This window comes from Gymnoscopelus microlampas (genome assembly GCF_963454915.1).
Source record: "Gymnoscopelus microlampas genome assembly, chromosome: 17".
In the NCBI taxonomy this organism is placed as follows: domain Eukaryota; kingdom Metazoa; phylum Chordata; class Actinopteri; order Myctophiformes; family Myctophidae; genus Gymnoscopelus; species Gymnoscopelus microlampas.
In genome coordinates this window covers 34,420,275-34,436,693 of record NC_139954.1, presented here as the reverse complement: position 1 = coordinate 34,436,693, position 16,419 = coordinate 34,420,275, and the positions used below count along the sequence as shown (strand labels likewise).

The 16,419-nt window shown below is 39.4% G+C and overlaps 2 protein-coding genes across 11 annotated transcripts in view; both read left to right on the top strand.

The window, feature by feature from the left end:
* Positions 1 to 3,936, top strand: cd302 (CD302 molecule). Its single transcript, XM_084083788.1, has 6 exons — positions 1 to 145; positions 1,146 to 1,271; positions 1,545 to 1,655; positions 2,226 to 2,408; positions 2,577 to 2,597; positions 2,701 to 3,936. The coding sequence occupies exons 1-6, from the start codon at positions 58 to 60 to the stop codon at positions 2,898 to 2,900; spliced, it is 729 nt and encodes a 242-aa protein (XP_083939914.1). The 5' UTR covers positions 1 to 57; the 3' UTR covers positions 2,901 to 3,936.
* Positions 3,937 to 9,708: 5,772 nt separating this feature from the next.
* Positions 9,709 to 16,419, top strand: part of baz2bb (bromodomain adjacent to zinc finger domain, 2Bb) — a 61,289-nt gene continuing 54,578 nt past the window's right edge. For all 10 annotated transcript variants that reach the window (XM_084085080.1, XM_084085084.1, XM_084085081.1 and 7 more), the window contains exon 1: positions 9,709 to 9,934. The gene's annotated coding sequence lies outside the window, so the exon portion shown is untranslated. The remainder of the gene's footprint in view (positions 9,935 to 16,419) is intronic.

The window sequence follows — 16,419 nt, the reverse complement described above, 5'->3', positions numbered from 1 at the left end:
ATAGCAGAGTTCCTCAGAAAACTTTGGTGCGACTCTATTTTTTTGGGGTCGTAGACCATGGAGTCGCTTCGGAAATATCACTGTTTTTCATCCCTATGGTGTATAGTTATGTTTTATGTTAATCTGCATTCATCTTTAGCTGGTGGTAAGTATAGTTTGACACTAAATCGCATAGGATATCGCAGATTTGAGCCTTGTTTACGGGTAATAATGTCGGTCACGCTGGTTAGTAAATATGCATTTTGTGGCCCTGTATCAATAAGGTCATCTTCACATTGATTTGATTTGTACCCTTTTGATGTTTACATTGACATTGTTTTGTGGAAGTCACACATCAAAGCGTTGCTTAAGTCTTGTAAGCCTGTTAATTAGTGATTGCCTGTTGCCTGTATTGCGTAAATAAGCAATGCTTCAATCAAAGTAAACAACCCCTGCTTTGCTCATCTGACAAAGATTGGAGATGTGTAACTTTTTATACAATCATTGGTAGGTAGTACACCAACAGACATGCATGGGTCTCATACTCCTGCCTTTGCCCTTGGCTGGCAAGCTACTGGCAAGTGGAGTTGGTCCCTCGTCCTGCACTGTGGCCAATGCTCCTAAGTAAGGGGTCTTCAACGTTTTTAAGGCCAAGACCCCTTAACTGAGAGATAGATGAAGCAGGGACCCCCCACTACATACTGTTTAAAATGCTGTTGACAACATTGTAATCAGTGTTGTGTAAATTAATGTTTTATTTAAAATGTTGATTGCATTCATGTTAATGTGTGTTTTCAAACAGTTGATAACTTAAACCTTCTATACTTGGTAAACTTGACCTTTCACTTTGTGCTTGGTCTGCTCTTTTCTCCCCTCTTCCCTCATCGAAAATAGAAGATCTACAAGCTCACTACGCCTCGCAGCATAAGGCATCGTTGTGCTACTGTGCTTGTAGATCTTCTATTTTTGGCTAAAGTTTTCCTCAAAAATAAGTTCCTATCACACAAAGATTTGGCGGACCCCCTGTAGTATCTCTGAGGACCTCCTAGGGGTACCGGACCCCCTGTTGAAGAACCCTGTCCTAAGTAGTTAGAAATGGGTCAACAGATGACACATGTCCCCAAGAGGATGAATAATAAAGTATATTCTATCCCTATTATCTTCAGATTGCCCTGCAGATGGACGCACCTGGGTGCCCTTTGGACAAAGATGCTACCATTTTGTCCATGGAGAAGAAGACAAAATCAAAAGCTATACATTTGAGAGAGCAAAGTCTTTCTGCCAAGGCTTTGGTATGTGAATTATTGTTTTGAAGTATTAGGCTACCTCAAAGCGAAGTTTTTATATTTTTAATCAGCTATATCTTCTTTAACACTTTGAACCCTAGTGTCCCTATTCTGGGGCGTTGAGCAAAAAATATGAATAATAATGATAATACTAGCTCACAACGTTTTGAGCTTGTAGATTGGCTGTTTTTGACAGTTTTTGGCTTAGGGGGGACTCTGGTTTAAGTGGTTAATACATGTTTTGATTTCTGGGGACACTTTTTCCTTTGTTTTTTGTAGAACTTGTGACCATCCAAAGTGCTGAAGAGAATGACTTCATCGTAAACTATAGTCCAGAGGTGTGGAAAGGCAACATCAGTATATGGCTTGGCATGTATTATGACACAAATAGTAAGTGCTGTGTGACTGGAGGATTACGGAAATGTTCTGAGATGAAAGTCAAATTACCACTTGTTACAGTATATGATACAGATATTTTGTTGGACGTGTAGTTACTTGGTTAATAACATTGTCATTGAAGTTGGTTTAGAGGTTGTTTCTAAACACGAGGACATTTCTCATCTAACAAGTTCCAACATTTCCTGAGCTTGTTCCACATTGTTCATGTGATGACAGTTACAGTGACCATTAAGTTATTACAATACAATGACTGTTTGTGCCTTAGGGTAGACTTGTTCTCAGTTCCTCTTTGGAGTTCAGGAAATCCTGCGTTTATGGAGCTTATTAATAGTACACATACATCTGTGAAAAGCTCAAAAGAAATGGAATCATGCATTGTGTAAATCATTTTTAAACAGGGTTATGTTGTTTACAAACTGTTTCACACCAGAATTCTGAACAGTCTTTGGTAACACAAAAGACAGGAGAAAAAAGGGCATGGCAAAAGAGCCACAACAATTCCTCCCTCAGGAAGGGGTTTGCCTGTGGGGTCTCTGTAGTATTGATTGTGTGTCCTATCAGGTGAAGACGTGAGGTGGCTTGGTGAGCAAGTTGTGACCTACAGTAACTGGGAGGACGGCTCCAGCCTGTCCGACCTGGCGCCCATGGATACGTGTGCGACACTACACACCGAAACCAGGAAGTGGGAGAAGGTCAGCTGTGAGGAGGATTTGGAGAATGGAGTCGTCTGTGAGGCTCCAGAGAGTAAGTTCATTATTTTCTGTAAAAATAACCCTCAGTATGTGGATGATAATACAGTATATTACTTTACAAGTATTTTAAAGGATGTTGAATGCATGCAAGTTCACACAATGCAATCATGAATGTTTTTTCTTTCTTTTAAATGTATTGCTTGAATTGTTTGTTTTTCAGAGGCAGTGGAAGGCAAGCAAAGTAAGTGAACTCAGTTTGTTTGCCGTTTCATCATGACTTATTCCTTAGTGAGTTCGTGTTTATTGTAGTAACCTTCCATGCATTGTTTTTTTGTCCTTTTCAGAAGCTAGTCCGCTGCTTTCCGCCCTGGTCATACTGAGTGTGGTAGGCATAATGGGGATCTCAGCTGTCATTTGGTTTCTGCACCAGAAGCACAATCTTGGCTCCTTTGTCTTCACCGCATTTGAGTACCACCCACCATTCCGGGCCCCTGGCACTGACCAGTCCTGTTTGGTGGAAGCTGAGGAAACTGATTTGCCATAGAAGAGGTGCTCCTCTCGGTCCCGCCAGTGTGAGTGTCAGGAACTTCTCATTAGGGTGGAGTTACACTGTCATGAAGGGCAGATCTGACAGGTAAATACGACTGGGCGATGTGGACAAGGTCAAATAACACGATATTCTTTGACCAAATATCTCAATATCGATATTGTGACAAAAATAGCTGTCACATTGCAATTCATTGTGAGCTACTTTTGACATTTTTTATAATATATGATAAGGTTTTAGTGATTAAAACCAGGAAAAGACGACACATTTGCTATATCACAATATTACAATATAATATTGATATATTGCAAAGCTCTAGGTGGAGTTACACTGTCATGGAGGGCAGATTTAACAGGTAAAATATTGTTGCCCCTGACTAACAGAGATATGTCCAGCCCTGTTTATATACTGTCAGAGGTCTTGTCCTGTGCCCTTGCACTGGGTCTGAATAGTCTTCCGAGCTTACTGTAGGTCAGTGTGCTTTTTAATGGCATTAATTCTAACAATCATGATGAAAATAATGACTGATGACTGTGATTTTAACAAAAATATGCTTTCTGCAATTACATATTAAATCCACAGATTCTTAAAATAGTAACACTGATGAAAATGTCCTGCTATTTCTACATGTTAATTGTAGTTGGTGGTCATGTTTAATATCACCTCTTTTATATGCTGGTCTTTTATTTGGGGGCGTGTGTTTGCTTATCATTCAAGTTCTGTGTCGCCTTGCCACAAATCCTTTATAGCTGGAAATAACGGGACGATAATAAGCTATTAGCTATTATGTTCAGTTGTGTAAAATATCATTATTTTTCTGTTACATGTTTGCAACAGCATGAAAACACATTTGACGTTCACTGTGCAATATCTGACGTTCTCTTTGCTTGCACTGAGCCCCTTTATTACAATTAAGGTTTTTTGAGTCAAGGATCTGTCTTTGACTGTACTGAACAGCTATGAATCTCAAGGGTGTATATACCCTAATGATATGAGGCCAGGAAATAAAATAAAAAACGTCTCCTTTAATGTTGCTCATGAGCGACATGAAGTAAAAGGAAAATAACTACTCTGCCAACGCACTTCATTCCATTCTGTGTGGTCCTTACTGTACATTACAGCTAAATATATATCTGTCAATGTATAATTTAATAGAAAAAAGATGAATTAGGACACCAAATTGAGGACAGTCTAATTAGTTCTCAAACGATATCTAAATCATTGTCATCTAAAGGAATGAGACATGCCATTCCTTCCTAATGCCCACCTGAATTAACCACTGTTGTTTTCAAAGGACAGGTGAGCCGTGAGCCATGAGGTCATTTATTTATTCACACACACTTACAAACACTTTTTTTTCAGTCGCCACAAATGTATTGATTGATAAACCCCTATGAAATCTTGGGTCAGAATCGGAACTGAAGCCTGTTTCAGCTGAGTATCAACATCCCAGGGTGTTAATCACATTCTTGAGTTGTTTTTGAAAGTGGGATTATGTATCGAATGCAAAAAAAAAAACTGTGTTTAGACGGATCTGATCTGTCAAACATTTATTTCACCCAAGAATAATTTACGAAGGGGCAGGTTTCAAATGAAGGATCTATATCTTGTAATTTAGGTGTTTAGCCACTAGGTGGTCCTAAATACTATGAGTATAGAACCGTGTTGCACAAATAATAGGTTATGCCCAGAAATCTGGGTGGTAATCCATTTGATGTAGCTTTGAATATGAACAAGTATACAGTGGTGTTTTCTTTAATAAAGCACTTTATCATTTAACTGTTCAAGTTACTGAATTGATTTGATAATTGTAACAAAGTCAATATGTTTTGTGTTTGCATTGCACAGGGGCAGCACAATGGCATAGAAAAGGTTTTTGAGTATTTTATAATGTGCAAATATTGTCTAAAGTTATTCCATTCAGTGAGGAAACGGCAAGACAAATATGGATGTCTGATGAAATACAAGATCCACTTAACCTTTTGGAGAATGAATCTGACTTACCTGGTAAATGTCCTCTTCCATGCTACAAGGAGACCATGTCACCCTATTATGGTATAGCCTATAATTAATAGAGGTGACAATGTCCACAGAGAGGCGGAGGTGAAAATATACTAGAGAAGGCCAGTTGATGCAAAGTGGGTTGTGGCGGGGGTGGTTGACCGTGTTTCAATGGACGAAGAGATAGCAAGCGGTGAACAACCAGATACCATAAATGTCCATAAACTGAGTTTGAGTTTTTTATTTGTATTTTATCTTATAAAAATGCAATTAATTATTATCTTGACCCTCTGAATCAGACTCATGTTATCAATCTTCAAATAACTACTATAGCGCAGTAGAATGTAACATTACCAGTGGTACGGAATTATTTCCAAGTTCTGTTTAAGTAAGCCTCTTTTTAATACCACATTAAAAAGAGGCTTACTTAAACAGAACTTGGAAATAATTCCGTTCCGTTTAGCAGATGTGCAATCACAGAGGAATGCTATGTGACATCTACTGTACTTGTTCAACTCAACTTCACTAGTTTCCCCAAGACAGCACTCTGATTCACCTTCTTTACTTTGGACAATGCATCTGTTAACCACTTAAACCCTATACTTCCTTGACCTGCGTCCCTAGGGGTCTGTCCATGGTCCCCTCCTTTTTTCTCTTTACACTAAATCTCTTCGGCGAAAATAGCCGATCTACAAGCTCTCAACATTTTTGATTGATTACATACTTTATTAACGGTTTGCTACAGTGGTACGGTTATACAATGATGCTAAAAGGCCCTAAGGGCTTGTTTCCATTGTGGTCCAACAGTATGTATTCAATTAATCAAGATTTGTTTTGATGTGAGGTTGTAGATCTGCTATTTTTGCCTTATGTTTGCCTATTTTCACTGAATATTGGCCTATTATGACATGCCCAGAATAGATAGTGTCCCTCCAATTAGGCATGATTAAAATGCTACCAAGCCTAATTTATTGGTTAGAGACACAATAGCAGCATGAACACATGCTCAATATTAACAAAGATTTGTCATGGCTGTAATACTATAAACAAATGTTTGTCACAGTAATGGACATGAATTACTGTATAGTATTGTATTATGTTTGGTTCAGTGATACAAAAAAAATTAAACAAAAGAAAGAAATATGGTAATACAAAACAAGTTTCCTTAAATGTATGTGTACAGTGCAGTGTATTTTCCCGCACAGAGGTGATTATAATAATTAATTGTGTCATTAATGCACGTGAAACCCCTCGCTTGAGGATTTTGGAAATAATGAGTTCTACTTAGAATATAATGACCTTTTGTGGCACAGTGCTCAACCCCCCCCCCAATAAGATCTTGGCTTTAGTTGTTCATCATATATTTCTGTTGCATCTGCAAAATTGTACTGTTTCCTGGCTGCCAAGTGAATTGTTTATTAAAAGTATGCACCATAGAGGAGCTGTGGTCTTATCATTAGTCTATAATGGCCTATTTTCGCACAAATAATAGTGAATGCATTTTGTTCACACTTCTGCCATGCTATTGCCTGGAGACAGAAGGGGTTTGCACTGACCTGAAACAACTAATTAAAATGGACAGTGCTATGCATGAATAAGATATGACACAGAATGACAGTGGGCATGAAAATGAGAGCTACTGCTCACAAGACATCAGTTTACCAAGCCTGTGAATGATTGTGTTATGTAGGGACGAAAGCTGTAGCTCATAACAAATATGTTAACAAACTTACCTCAACAGCCTCTGAGCATGGTAAATTGCTCATATAGACCAATGTCGTGAAGTAATGAACTTCACACAGGTTTAGCTCGCACCTGTATCATTTTAGTTAGTAGTTAGTTAGTTAGTAGTAACACCAGAAAAAGGTGGTGGGCCTAGTCTGTCATATTTGCTACTGTAATATAAAGTTTAATTTACTGTATACTTTGCATAATTTCCATAGCTGTAAAGCAGTGTCATCTAAACCAATATTCTCTTGGTCATCTGGTGTTTTAACACAATTCCACATTTCTCTAATCAAGATTAGATAATCAGCTCTTTTAGTTCATTGTCTCTTTATCCTTCCAGCTTTTTCAGGAATGCATGTAGACAGAAGTGTGTGGCATCTGTTTCTCATGTTCTAGAAGTCATACCCCCCATTCAGTGTCCTGGAACATGCTCCAATTAACAGAGCAAAAACAAAGACTACCATTTACATGTCTGTCCTCTGAATGGGCATACTAAGGAACGTCTATGTCAACTAAAATGATTGTCAGCACACAGTAAAATCTTGAGTGTTCATTTAACTCAGAATATGAAAATTGACATGTAAACGTCAACTTTTACAAGTTAAATTGAAACTCAGGGTTTTGCTGTTGTCAGTGTTGGAGCCTACGGCTGGGTGGGTATTGTAGCTTATATCCCAAGATAAAACTTTAGCGATGTGTTTATGCAGTATCTAGCTTGGAGAGAAAAAGTGTCATTTTCTAAATCATAAGCAAGTGTGATGCTGGAAGGCTCTGGTTTTAATGGGATCAGAGCATTGTGTACCGAGATGATTAAAATCTGTATTCTTTAAATATGTCAGGCAAAATCAATGATGGCAAGCCCAACTCTTGTGCCTTATGGGTATCCTGGGCTTGCTGTGGATTGATAGAAAAATAATAATTAAGGCAAAATCACCACCTTAATTTGTTTTCCATCAGTCTCCTGAGAGATCATCTTTGCTGTGTCTTTGGTACCTCATTATACTTTCTAATCAAGACTCTTTAAAAATCCCCTTAAAGAGGACAGACTGTGTGCGTGCCCCTCCCCCCACATTGCTGCTTGCATTGCATTCGACTGCCACTTATTATGTTACAAATGACCAAGGTAAGGCTGACATTTTGATTGCATGTGAAAAGCCTGGGCCAGGAAAAGCTTTTATGATGATGCAACTCTGATCTGTTTCATCATTCTCTCTCTCTCTCTCTCCCTAATGAAGGTTCTCCAATACAATTAAAAATCCAGGCATCTCCTGGCTGGGGTGACAAAATCATCAAATCATTTGTTCCTCTCCCACCGTGTCTGTCGATTCAAGTATGCATGTGCTTCACCCAGTCCAGTCAGCAGCTCTCTGACTGCAGTGTCTGAATTGACCCACTATAAGGAGAGGGAGAGGGGGAGGGATCAATGAACACAAGGGGATGGCGAACAAGCAAATAAGACTGTTTTAAATTACAAATGCTGAATAAGGTTTTTCCCTGGCATCTTTAATTCAAGAGTGTCTTTGTGTCTTAATTACTGTATCCAATTACTTTGGGTTCGTGTACAAATTGCTTAGGTAAAAGGTGCCATTGTCAAGATACAGTCTAAACCCCGGCCTGAACATTCAAACTGCAGCTGCCTATGTCTTTATTAGGAACTGTACTAAAGCATGTTATATCTATGATTACAACTGATATGTTGCTACAGCTACAGTAGAAATAAAAGTACCGGTAGTACTATTATTTGACTATATATGGATCTATAGCTACTATTTTAAAAAGAAGCTACCCACATCTTGTGCATCTCTGTGCAGTTCTGTGGATGTGTGTTGTTGGGTGTAATAATTTGAACCCAGAATGGGACACAAGGTCTTGGCTTAGCCAGTTCCTGATTGTCTGCCTGTTAGTTCAAATACAATTTAAAATACAATACAATTAGGCACAGACAGCTGTCTTGGAACGAATAAAACAGTTCTTTAACAGCCTACCCATATTATGAAATCCACTGGTAGTTAATTGAAAGTTTGTCTCTCTCTGCGCGTGCACACACACACACACACACACACACACACACACACACACACACACACACACACACACACACACACACACACACACACACACACACACACACACACACACACACACACTGGTTCTCAAACATTTTCATGTCAAGGACCCCCAAATTGATGTGTATTTGGCTGCGGACCCCCATTTGAAAAGCGTTTGTGCCAGGGACCCCTTATAATAGAAGATTTGACAAGTTTTGTGAACCTTTTGTGAACATTTAAACATTTCCATATTTTTCTGGGGACCCCCTGGAATCCCCTCAAGGACCCCTGGGGGCCACTTTGAGAAACCCTGTAGCACACACACATTTGTACAAGGTGCAACAACCAAACACAGTTAACTGTCCAAAAACCAATAACATAGTGTATTGTTATATAATAAATAGCCTACTATACTTCAGTTCTGCTAGATCAAATGGTTTCTGTTCTACCCAGTGGTGTAAACTGTAAAGAAACTAAGTACATTTACTCAAATACTGTACTTACTCAAGTACAAGTATCTTTACTTTACTGGAGTATTTCCAATTTTCAGTACTTTTACTCCACTACATCTCAGTGAGATGTAGTGGAGATCTCAGAGGCAAATATTGTACATGCGAAGCATTGTGAGCTTGTAGATCTGCTATTTTCAAAATATTTGTATACATTTGAAAACTTGTGAAATGGGACATTCTGCATAATGAGTACTTTTACTTTTGTACTTTATATATTTTGATACCAATACTTTTTGTACTTTTTACTATTAAAATGTAGTAAATGTTTAATTCCGGACCTTCACTTGTAACAGAGTATTATGTCTGCATCGCAGTATTGCTACTTTTACTTAAGTAAAAACATTTTTTTTACCCACCACTGGTTCTACCTCAGCTGTCATGACTAAACTTTGTGCACTTGCTGACATGTTCAATGTCCCATTCATTCACTGCTCGTGGACAAAAGTTTGCCTTGTGGTAGAAGCTGTGACTGACGTCACTTGAGTTCCTTGAAGTGAAGCTGAGCAGTCCTTGAGTGAGAGAGAGAGCGAGAGAGAGAGAGAGAGAGAGGAGTCTCAATCCGCTTGTTCCACATTCAGTCCCACTCTCTCACCCCGACTCAATTACTGACCAATTCTCTCTGTTCATCTGCTGCCACCACCGCACTCCTCAAACAAAGCACATTTCTGGGAAGTAAATGAACACCGAACATTTTCCAATTCACACCTGACACAGGAATACGGTTTTGTCGTCGACAGCAACGGTGAGTTTATCCTTGTTTAAGTTTGCTTGGCTGTGTTGTTTTTTTCAGATTTTTTTTTTGTCATTTCACTGATTCCACTACGCTGTGGATTGGCTAACAGCTAAAGCTAACGTGAGGGTCTGCTAGCTGCTTGTAATAGCATCATCCTCTTCTTCGACACTTGCTACGCTCAGCCTGTCTAGTCTATCTAGTGTGAGCTCAGCAGGTTGATAGCGCTACTGTGGCAAAAGTTGCCTTTAAATCAACGTAGCACGGCTGTGAACGTCGTCGTGGTACTTTAACTTGCTGTGTTATACTTTTTGTAAAGGGGAAAAAACGTCCCGTCGCAGTGTTAAAGAGATAACCGAGAGATAACAGTGCTCTCTGTCACTTTGAGTTGAGCAACTAGACACAACCGACCCCGCCGGTATACTTGTGAACGCAGGCAGCGCTAAGTGTGTCCGTTCATTCTTTTCGTTACATTGTAGCGCCGTTCCTGTCATTGTGTTTGTGAGGATCCACTGTTCACTTACTACGGGTAGCGAGACTTGTCAGCCTTTTTAATCAAAAATGATTTAAGTTGGCGTGGTTGTATATTAATATCAAGTTCACTGAGCTGTGCTTCCTTTTGTAAAATAAATAAAAAAAGAAGTCAGAAGTGGTGACTGAGACTGGCTGCCGAGGAGTTTGCGGACGTTTGTTTATTATGGCATGAAATATAATGCAATAAATACATCTTAACTGTGTTTGGATGATGGGTTTCATTCTGGGTGATTTAACCTGGCTATCATTTAAAAGATTAGTTTCGCATATCAGACCAGACGGACGATCCGCCCCCGGGTCGAGGTTCTCCTCCAGTCTTATCTTTTTGTTGCTTTACTTATAGGAGAGCGCAGCTAATGCTGCAGCTGCGGTCTTGGTTGAAATTTACCCTTTGTGTTTATGACAATATCCTCCATTTTTCTGCCCTTCTATAGCTAGACAACAAGCCACTCGCCATCTTGGGGTATTTATGTCAATATTATAATATCTGTGTATATGGTGCTTTTATATAATAAAGTTTATGAAACTTTAAGGAGGAAGAACTGGAAGAGAGATGACCTTGCTTTACGGTGTTGAAATTGTGTGCAATGTCTTACTTTCTGTCATACTGTTGAAGTTGTCACTGCAGTCATGTGACAGGTTGATGTGTCTTGACAGTTGATTTGATATAATATTCCAAAGCAAATTTGTCTGGGCGTGTTCAAATATGTAATCTAGTTTGGCATGTAGTAGGCTATTCTCAAATAACTCGTGTTTTTTTGTGTTAGTTTTGTTTTTCTCAGGGCTGGCTCAAATTTATTTATTCATTTTAACCATAGAGACTTGTTGTTTGTCAATCTGGGGGACAAGCATGGTTAATTTCCCAGTAAGTAAGCAGGTCCAGTATTGGAGCACTCTGACAAGAGTGATTAGGAAAACAAATGATATGGCTGTTTTGTGGCAAAGTTGTGACACTGACTTATCCCTGGCTGTCATTTCTCCCTCTTCCTGATTCTGTGGACATTCATTGTCTGGAGTTCATACAGTAGGCTGTGTGGAAACGGCTTCTTAGACTAGACGAGACTTGTCTGGCACCCGTTTCATTTGCTGTTTTAAGATGCAAAGAAATCATCAATGTTCACACAGATGAGACAGACATACACACACACACACACACACACACACACACACACACACACACACACACACACACACACACACACACACACACACACACACACACACACACACACACACACACACACACACACACACACACACGCATGCATAGCATACATGCACTTTATAGCATATGGATTTCATAGTTTGTTTAATAGTAGTCAAAAGGAAAGATAAGCTACTTTTTGCTACATTGTGAGCAAGAATAATGCCACACATTTTCTATGTTGAATCACTTATAACTACGTATATTCTAGGTAATCTAATAATCATTTGAGAAGTCTTTTTCTCAAGAAATGTTACTCCAGGTTTGGCCACAACTATTAGTCCCCATGCAGTGCATCTCAGTTTTGATCCTCATACAGTATTTTGTTATGTGCACAGTCATTTCTGAACAAGAGAGCCTATGTATTCGTTCCTGGTACAGATTACACATACTATAACTATATTCTTTGTCTTTGACTAGCCTTAGATTTTAATTATCAATTAATTGATAATAACGAGATACTAGTGCAGGCCCTTTTGTACACACAGTCTGTGAAATGGCAGTAAACATTATTCCTGTTAAGGTCCATCATTTAAATGGCTTCAGTAGCCAAGGAAGCAAGATAAATCAGATTACAGCCTTGATGTGATATGCATGCACCCAGTTACTGCCAATGAATCAACCAATAACCAGATACACAGCTAGAAGGTCACTAAATTTGTCTCATATTTATTCAGAGCCCATGTCCTTGGAAACTGCTGCAGGCCCAGTGAACAATATTGCAGAGCGACAAATCACAGGCTTCTAATGTGAGTTTTAAACGCATAGAAAACATCCCTCAGCAACATGGCATTTGAATGTTTATAATATTGCAGGGATTGTTCTTCAAGGATGGAAAGTCTCAGCTATAGCTCAAGGTTGCTAAATTGCTTGAAACAGCACTTTTAAATGTTAGCAGCCCCAGCGGTGTGATAAATACACTTTCAGCTCAATCATTATTTTCAGAGATTCATCCACTTTGTTACAGACCTTTTCTTACAAGAAGCCTAATAAGCCATCTTTAATTACATAGTATTTGCTTATTAGTACTAGTATTGGACGCATACATTTACATTCTTAAATATAATTTCACCTGATCATGAGATACGATTGACAGTGACTTGTGATAAGCAGGACAAGATGTGGTATATTATGCAATACACATTACTTCATATGATTGTGTTTAGGATATATAAACCACAGAGGGCAATAGCCTCTACTGTCAATAGCTCCAATTTCTCTTTTCTCAGGTTACTTTTGTCAAGAACGACTGTGTGAGGAATAGCTCTACTAGTGTTTTTAATTTGTTTTTGTTTTGTTTTGTCTACTATATCTGAATTTTGAGTGGGATGTCATTAAAATGTGGGTTCCTTACCTTTCCATATCTTAGTAGGGATGTGATGGGGGCCCTAATCATTTGGCTTTGTCTATTGAAGATTCATATTGCGAGCTCTGGCCTTTTTCATCTATAGTGACTTCCAAGGTTACAGAAACCAGACGCTACGTAGGCCTGTTTCTTAGTGGGTTAAGCAGGCCCTGTGTCGTGGACAAGGATGAACTAAACCCATCACTAATTGCGGCAACCATTTTGACGGAGGACTGATAATAAGTGTGTATTTTTGCCCATTTCTCCGTTCATCCCTCCAATTCTTACCCTTTTCCACAAGCTTGCACTCATTAATCAAAGACGCTGAACTCCTGCTGAGGGCTGAGCAGGTCCATCAGAGTGGCAGCCAGTTCGCTGTAAAGAACAGTGCAGAGGCTCTTGACACATGAGCATAAATAAATCTAAGGTCTTTGTATGCAAACCCTGGAGGTTAATACTGTATAATTCAGTGTCCCCTCTTTGTCTTATATGATTGATGTTTTTAAACATTTAAAGCTGGATGGGAGTCCCTTTGTAGGTCAGGGTTGACACTTTGTGATTGGGTGAGCTTGGGGGAGAGGTATTAGGGGAGGTGGATTATTAGGAATATGTCAGGGAGATTACTCTTTTTCACTCATCTTCCACTCAGTCTATTTTCCTCTCCTCCTGGTGAAGCTTGTCATAAAGCTTTAGCTGAACGAGGGATGTTTCGGTGATTGAAGTCTTCCCCTCTGTGTTAATGGGGCTGATGTTTGCAATGTCAATGCTTGGGCTTATTTGTTCGTCTGTTTTGTATTTATGTGCACCCTGAGCTGGAACTGCTGCCTTGTCGCAAGTTTAAACTGCAGGGATGCTGGCGACAGTGAGGAGACAGGGATTTGTTGAATAGACTCCATATTCATAATTCAGGACCAGCTGGTTGCAGGAGCAGCAGAGACATTCAGTGGCTATTATAAACCATTCCACTCACACACCAAGATTGTGCCTCAGCAGCCTCCTTTTATTTATTGATCTTTCTGCATTTAAAATCTGGTCACTGCTGCCACAAATGCTGGCCATTTTAGCTGCGCTAGGCATGCTTACTGCAGCCCCATTTTTGAATATTTAATTCTTGCTCAACATTGTGTGGCATGATAAGGGAATTGGGGAAAGTAGAGGACTCATTCCTTAAAAATGTTTGGGTCAGCACAGAGGCCAAAATGCTAGCATCCAACTGAGTTAATTGACTAGGCTCCTTACTCGTTCTCTCCACATAGGAGATGGCCTTGCCATCACATAATTCTACCGCCCCCCCCCCCCCCCCCCCCACACACACACACACACACACCGAACAAATAAACGTTCTCACATGTTCTAGTTTTAAAGAAACTTCTTGCTAACAGTGCAAAGTTAATTACTCGCTGATGTAAGGCAAGATTGAAAGGCTGTGCCAGCCACTGTAAACAAACTTCTTTTTTATTGGATTAATGCTCCCAAGTGCTAGCCCTCTGTTTTAGCTGAGTGGTTTAAAAGGATCCACAGCGTGGATGGAGTGGATTATCAGGAATAATCTGTATGGGCAGAGAGGCGCCTCATGACAACGTGTAGGCTTTTCCTGTTGTAGGATTATTGCTAATACTTTTCAATTTTAGTGATAGATTTTGTAGAACATAACCAAATGACATTGTGTGTAAGTTTGAAGAATTATGTCACAGCTTTCACCTCATCAATTATTAGTCAGAGTTTATTTTGCAGTTGTATAAATTGTGTTATTGTTAATTCTAAGGCCTGTTATCGCAGCAGTGTTGTGAGATAGATAGCTGTGTGTGTGTGTGTACACTGTATATATAGATATGTATACATAGTGCTTACTGTATATCTATAAATCATACATTATGTTTAGCCTATTCATCATCGAAGTGTATGAATGAAATGAGTAGTATAAGCTGCATTCAAATAAAGTTAACTGTCCATCAAAGCCATATAAAGTGTGTGTAAGCAAAGAAGGCTGGCTATCAGTTAAAGGTGAGTGGCTTAGGTATGAGTCTGTGAATGCAAAGAAGACACAAAATATGACGTGCAAAATGTTCACCCCGTCCTCCTGACTTTCCAGCGGTAACGTCTGTAATCCAACACAGCTGTGAAGTAGAGGACAGAGAAAGAAACCTGCTACCTGGACACTGTTATTTATTACTCATTACTTTGCACACAGCTTTCTCTCTAGGCAGCCTCATGTCATTGTCTATTCTTTTAATGATGGCACAGAAAAGACAGCTCAGTAACATGAGGAGGCTCAGCTGTGCTGCAGTTCAAAGAGTTACCAGGAAAGACCTTTATTTGAGGTTGGGGAGTGACCTTTTTTGCTCTCAGCACTGGATGAAACATCCTAATATAAAAGAAACTAATCTCTCCTTTCCACTGATGTTCCACACTACAAAATGGCACAGATGGGAGTTGCAGGAAGAGCCTGTAATAGGTGAGGTGCACAACAGTGTTGCCATTGATGTTGAGTCAAACGCAGTTGTCTATGGATGGAAACCACTCTTCCCAGCTCCAACAAATCCTGCATGTGCAGAAGCTCCCATGTGTAATCCAAATATTTTGGAACTGATTTACAAAGGATATAGCAAGAGGGGGGCACAGCATCCTCCCGCTTTTCACACAACATTAGAGCCCCACCACCAGTGTATTGGCCGTCATTGAATTATTCTTTTTTTTTTAAGATTTATTTTTTTGGGCTTTTATGCCTTTATTGAAAGGATAGTAGTCTGACAGGAAATGGGGAGAGAGATGGGGAGTGACATGCAGCAAAGGCCGTCGGGCCTTCGTTATTTAACTTCTGTCCCAATTTGTAACCACTTAAAATCTGGTGTCCCTAATTTGGGCATGTCATTACAGGTGCAAGTTTCAAATTTCTATTAAGATAAAGCAGATCTATAAGCTCAATGCAATATAATGCGATGTGTTGCATTGTTGCAGAGCTTTGCAAAACTTTTAGAAAAAAATCAAATAGATTAGAAAATAGGTCCATAGTTTAGGATCAGTTTAGGATCTGGCATCAGTTGGGCTTTACACAACATCCTCATCAGTTGAACGGGACTGAGCCTAAAACATGGCACATGAAGCGGGCCAGATGTACTGCAGGGATTTCACACTACATTCAGATCTCCTTTCAGGACAGACGTCCAGTCATTTTGAATAGGCACTGGACTATTGTGGCTGATCAAAGTTCGGATTATGGAAACTCAACAAGGCCTGTCTTCAAACAACATTAGTTTTCTTTTTTTTGCGTATAGGCCTGGACTACTGTACCATAGGGACAGCAATTCAAAAATATAATACTGTTGTTCCAAGTGCAAAAAATGCAAATGGTTGCTGTCAGTATCAAAACAGTCAAATTTAAATAGAAATTTAAGAAAAGAATATATCCATGTT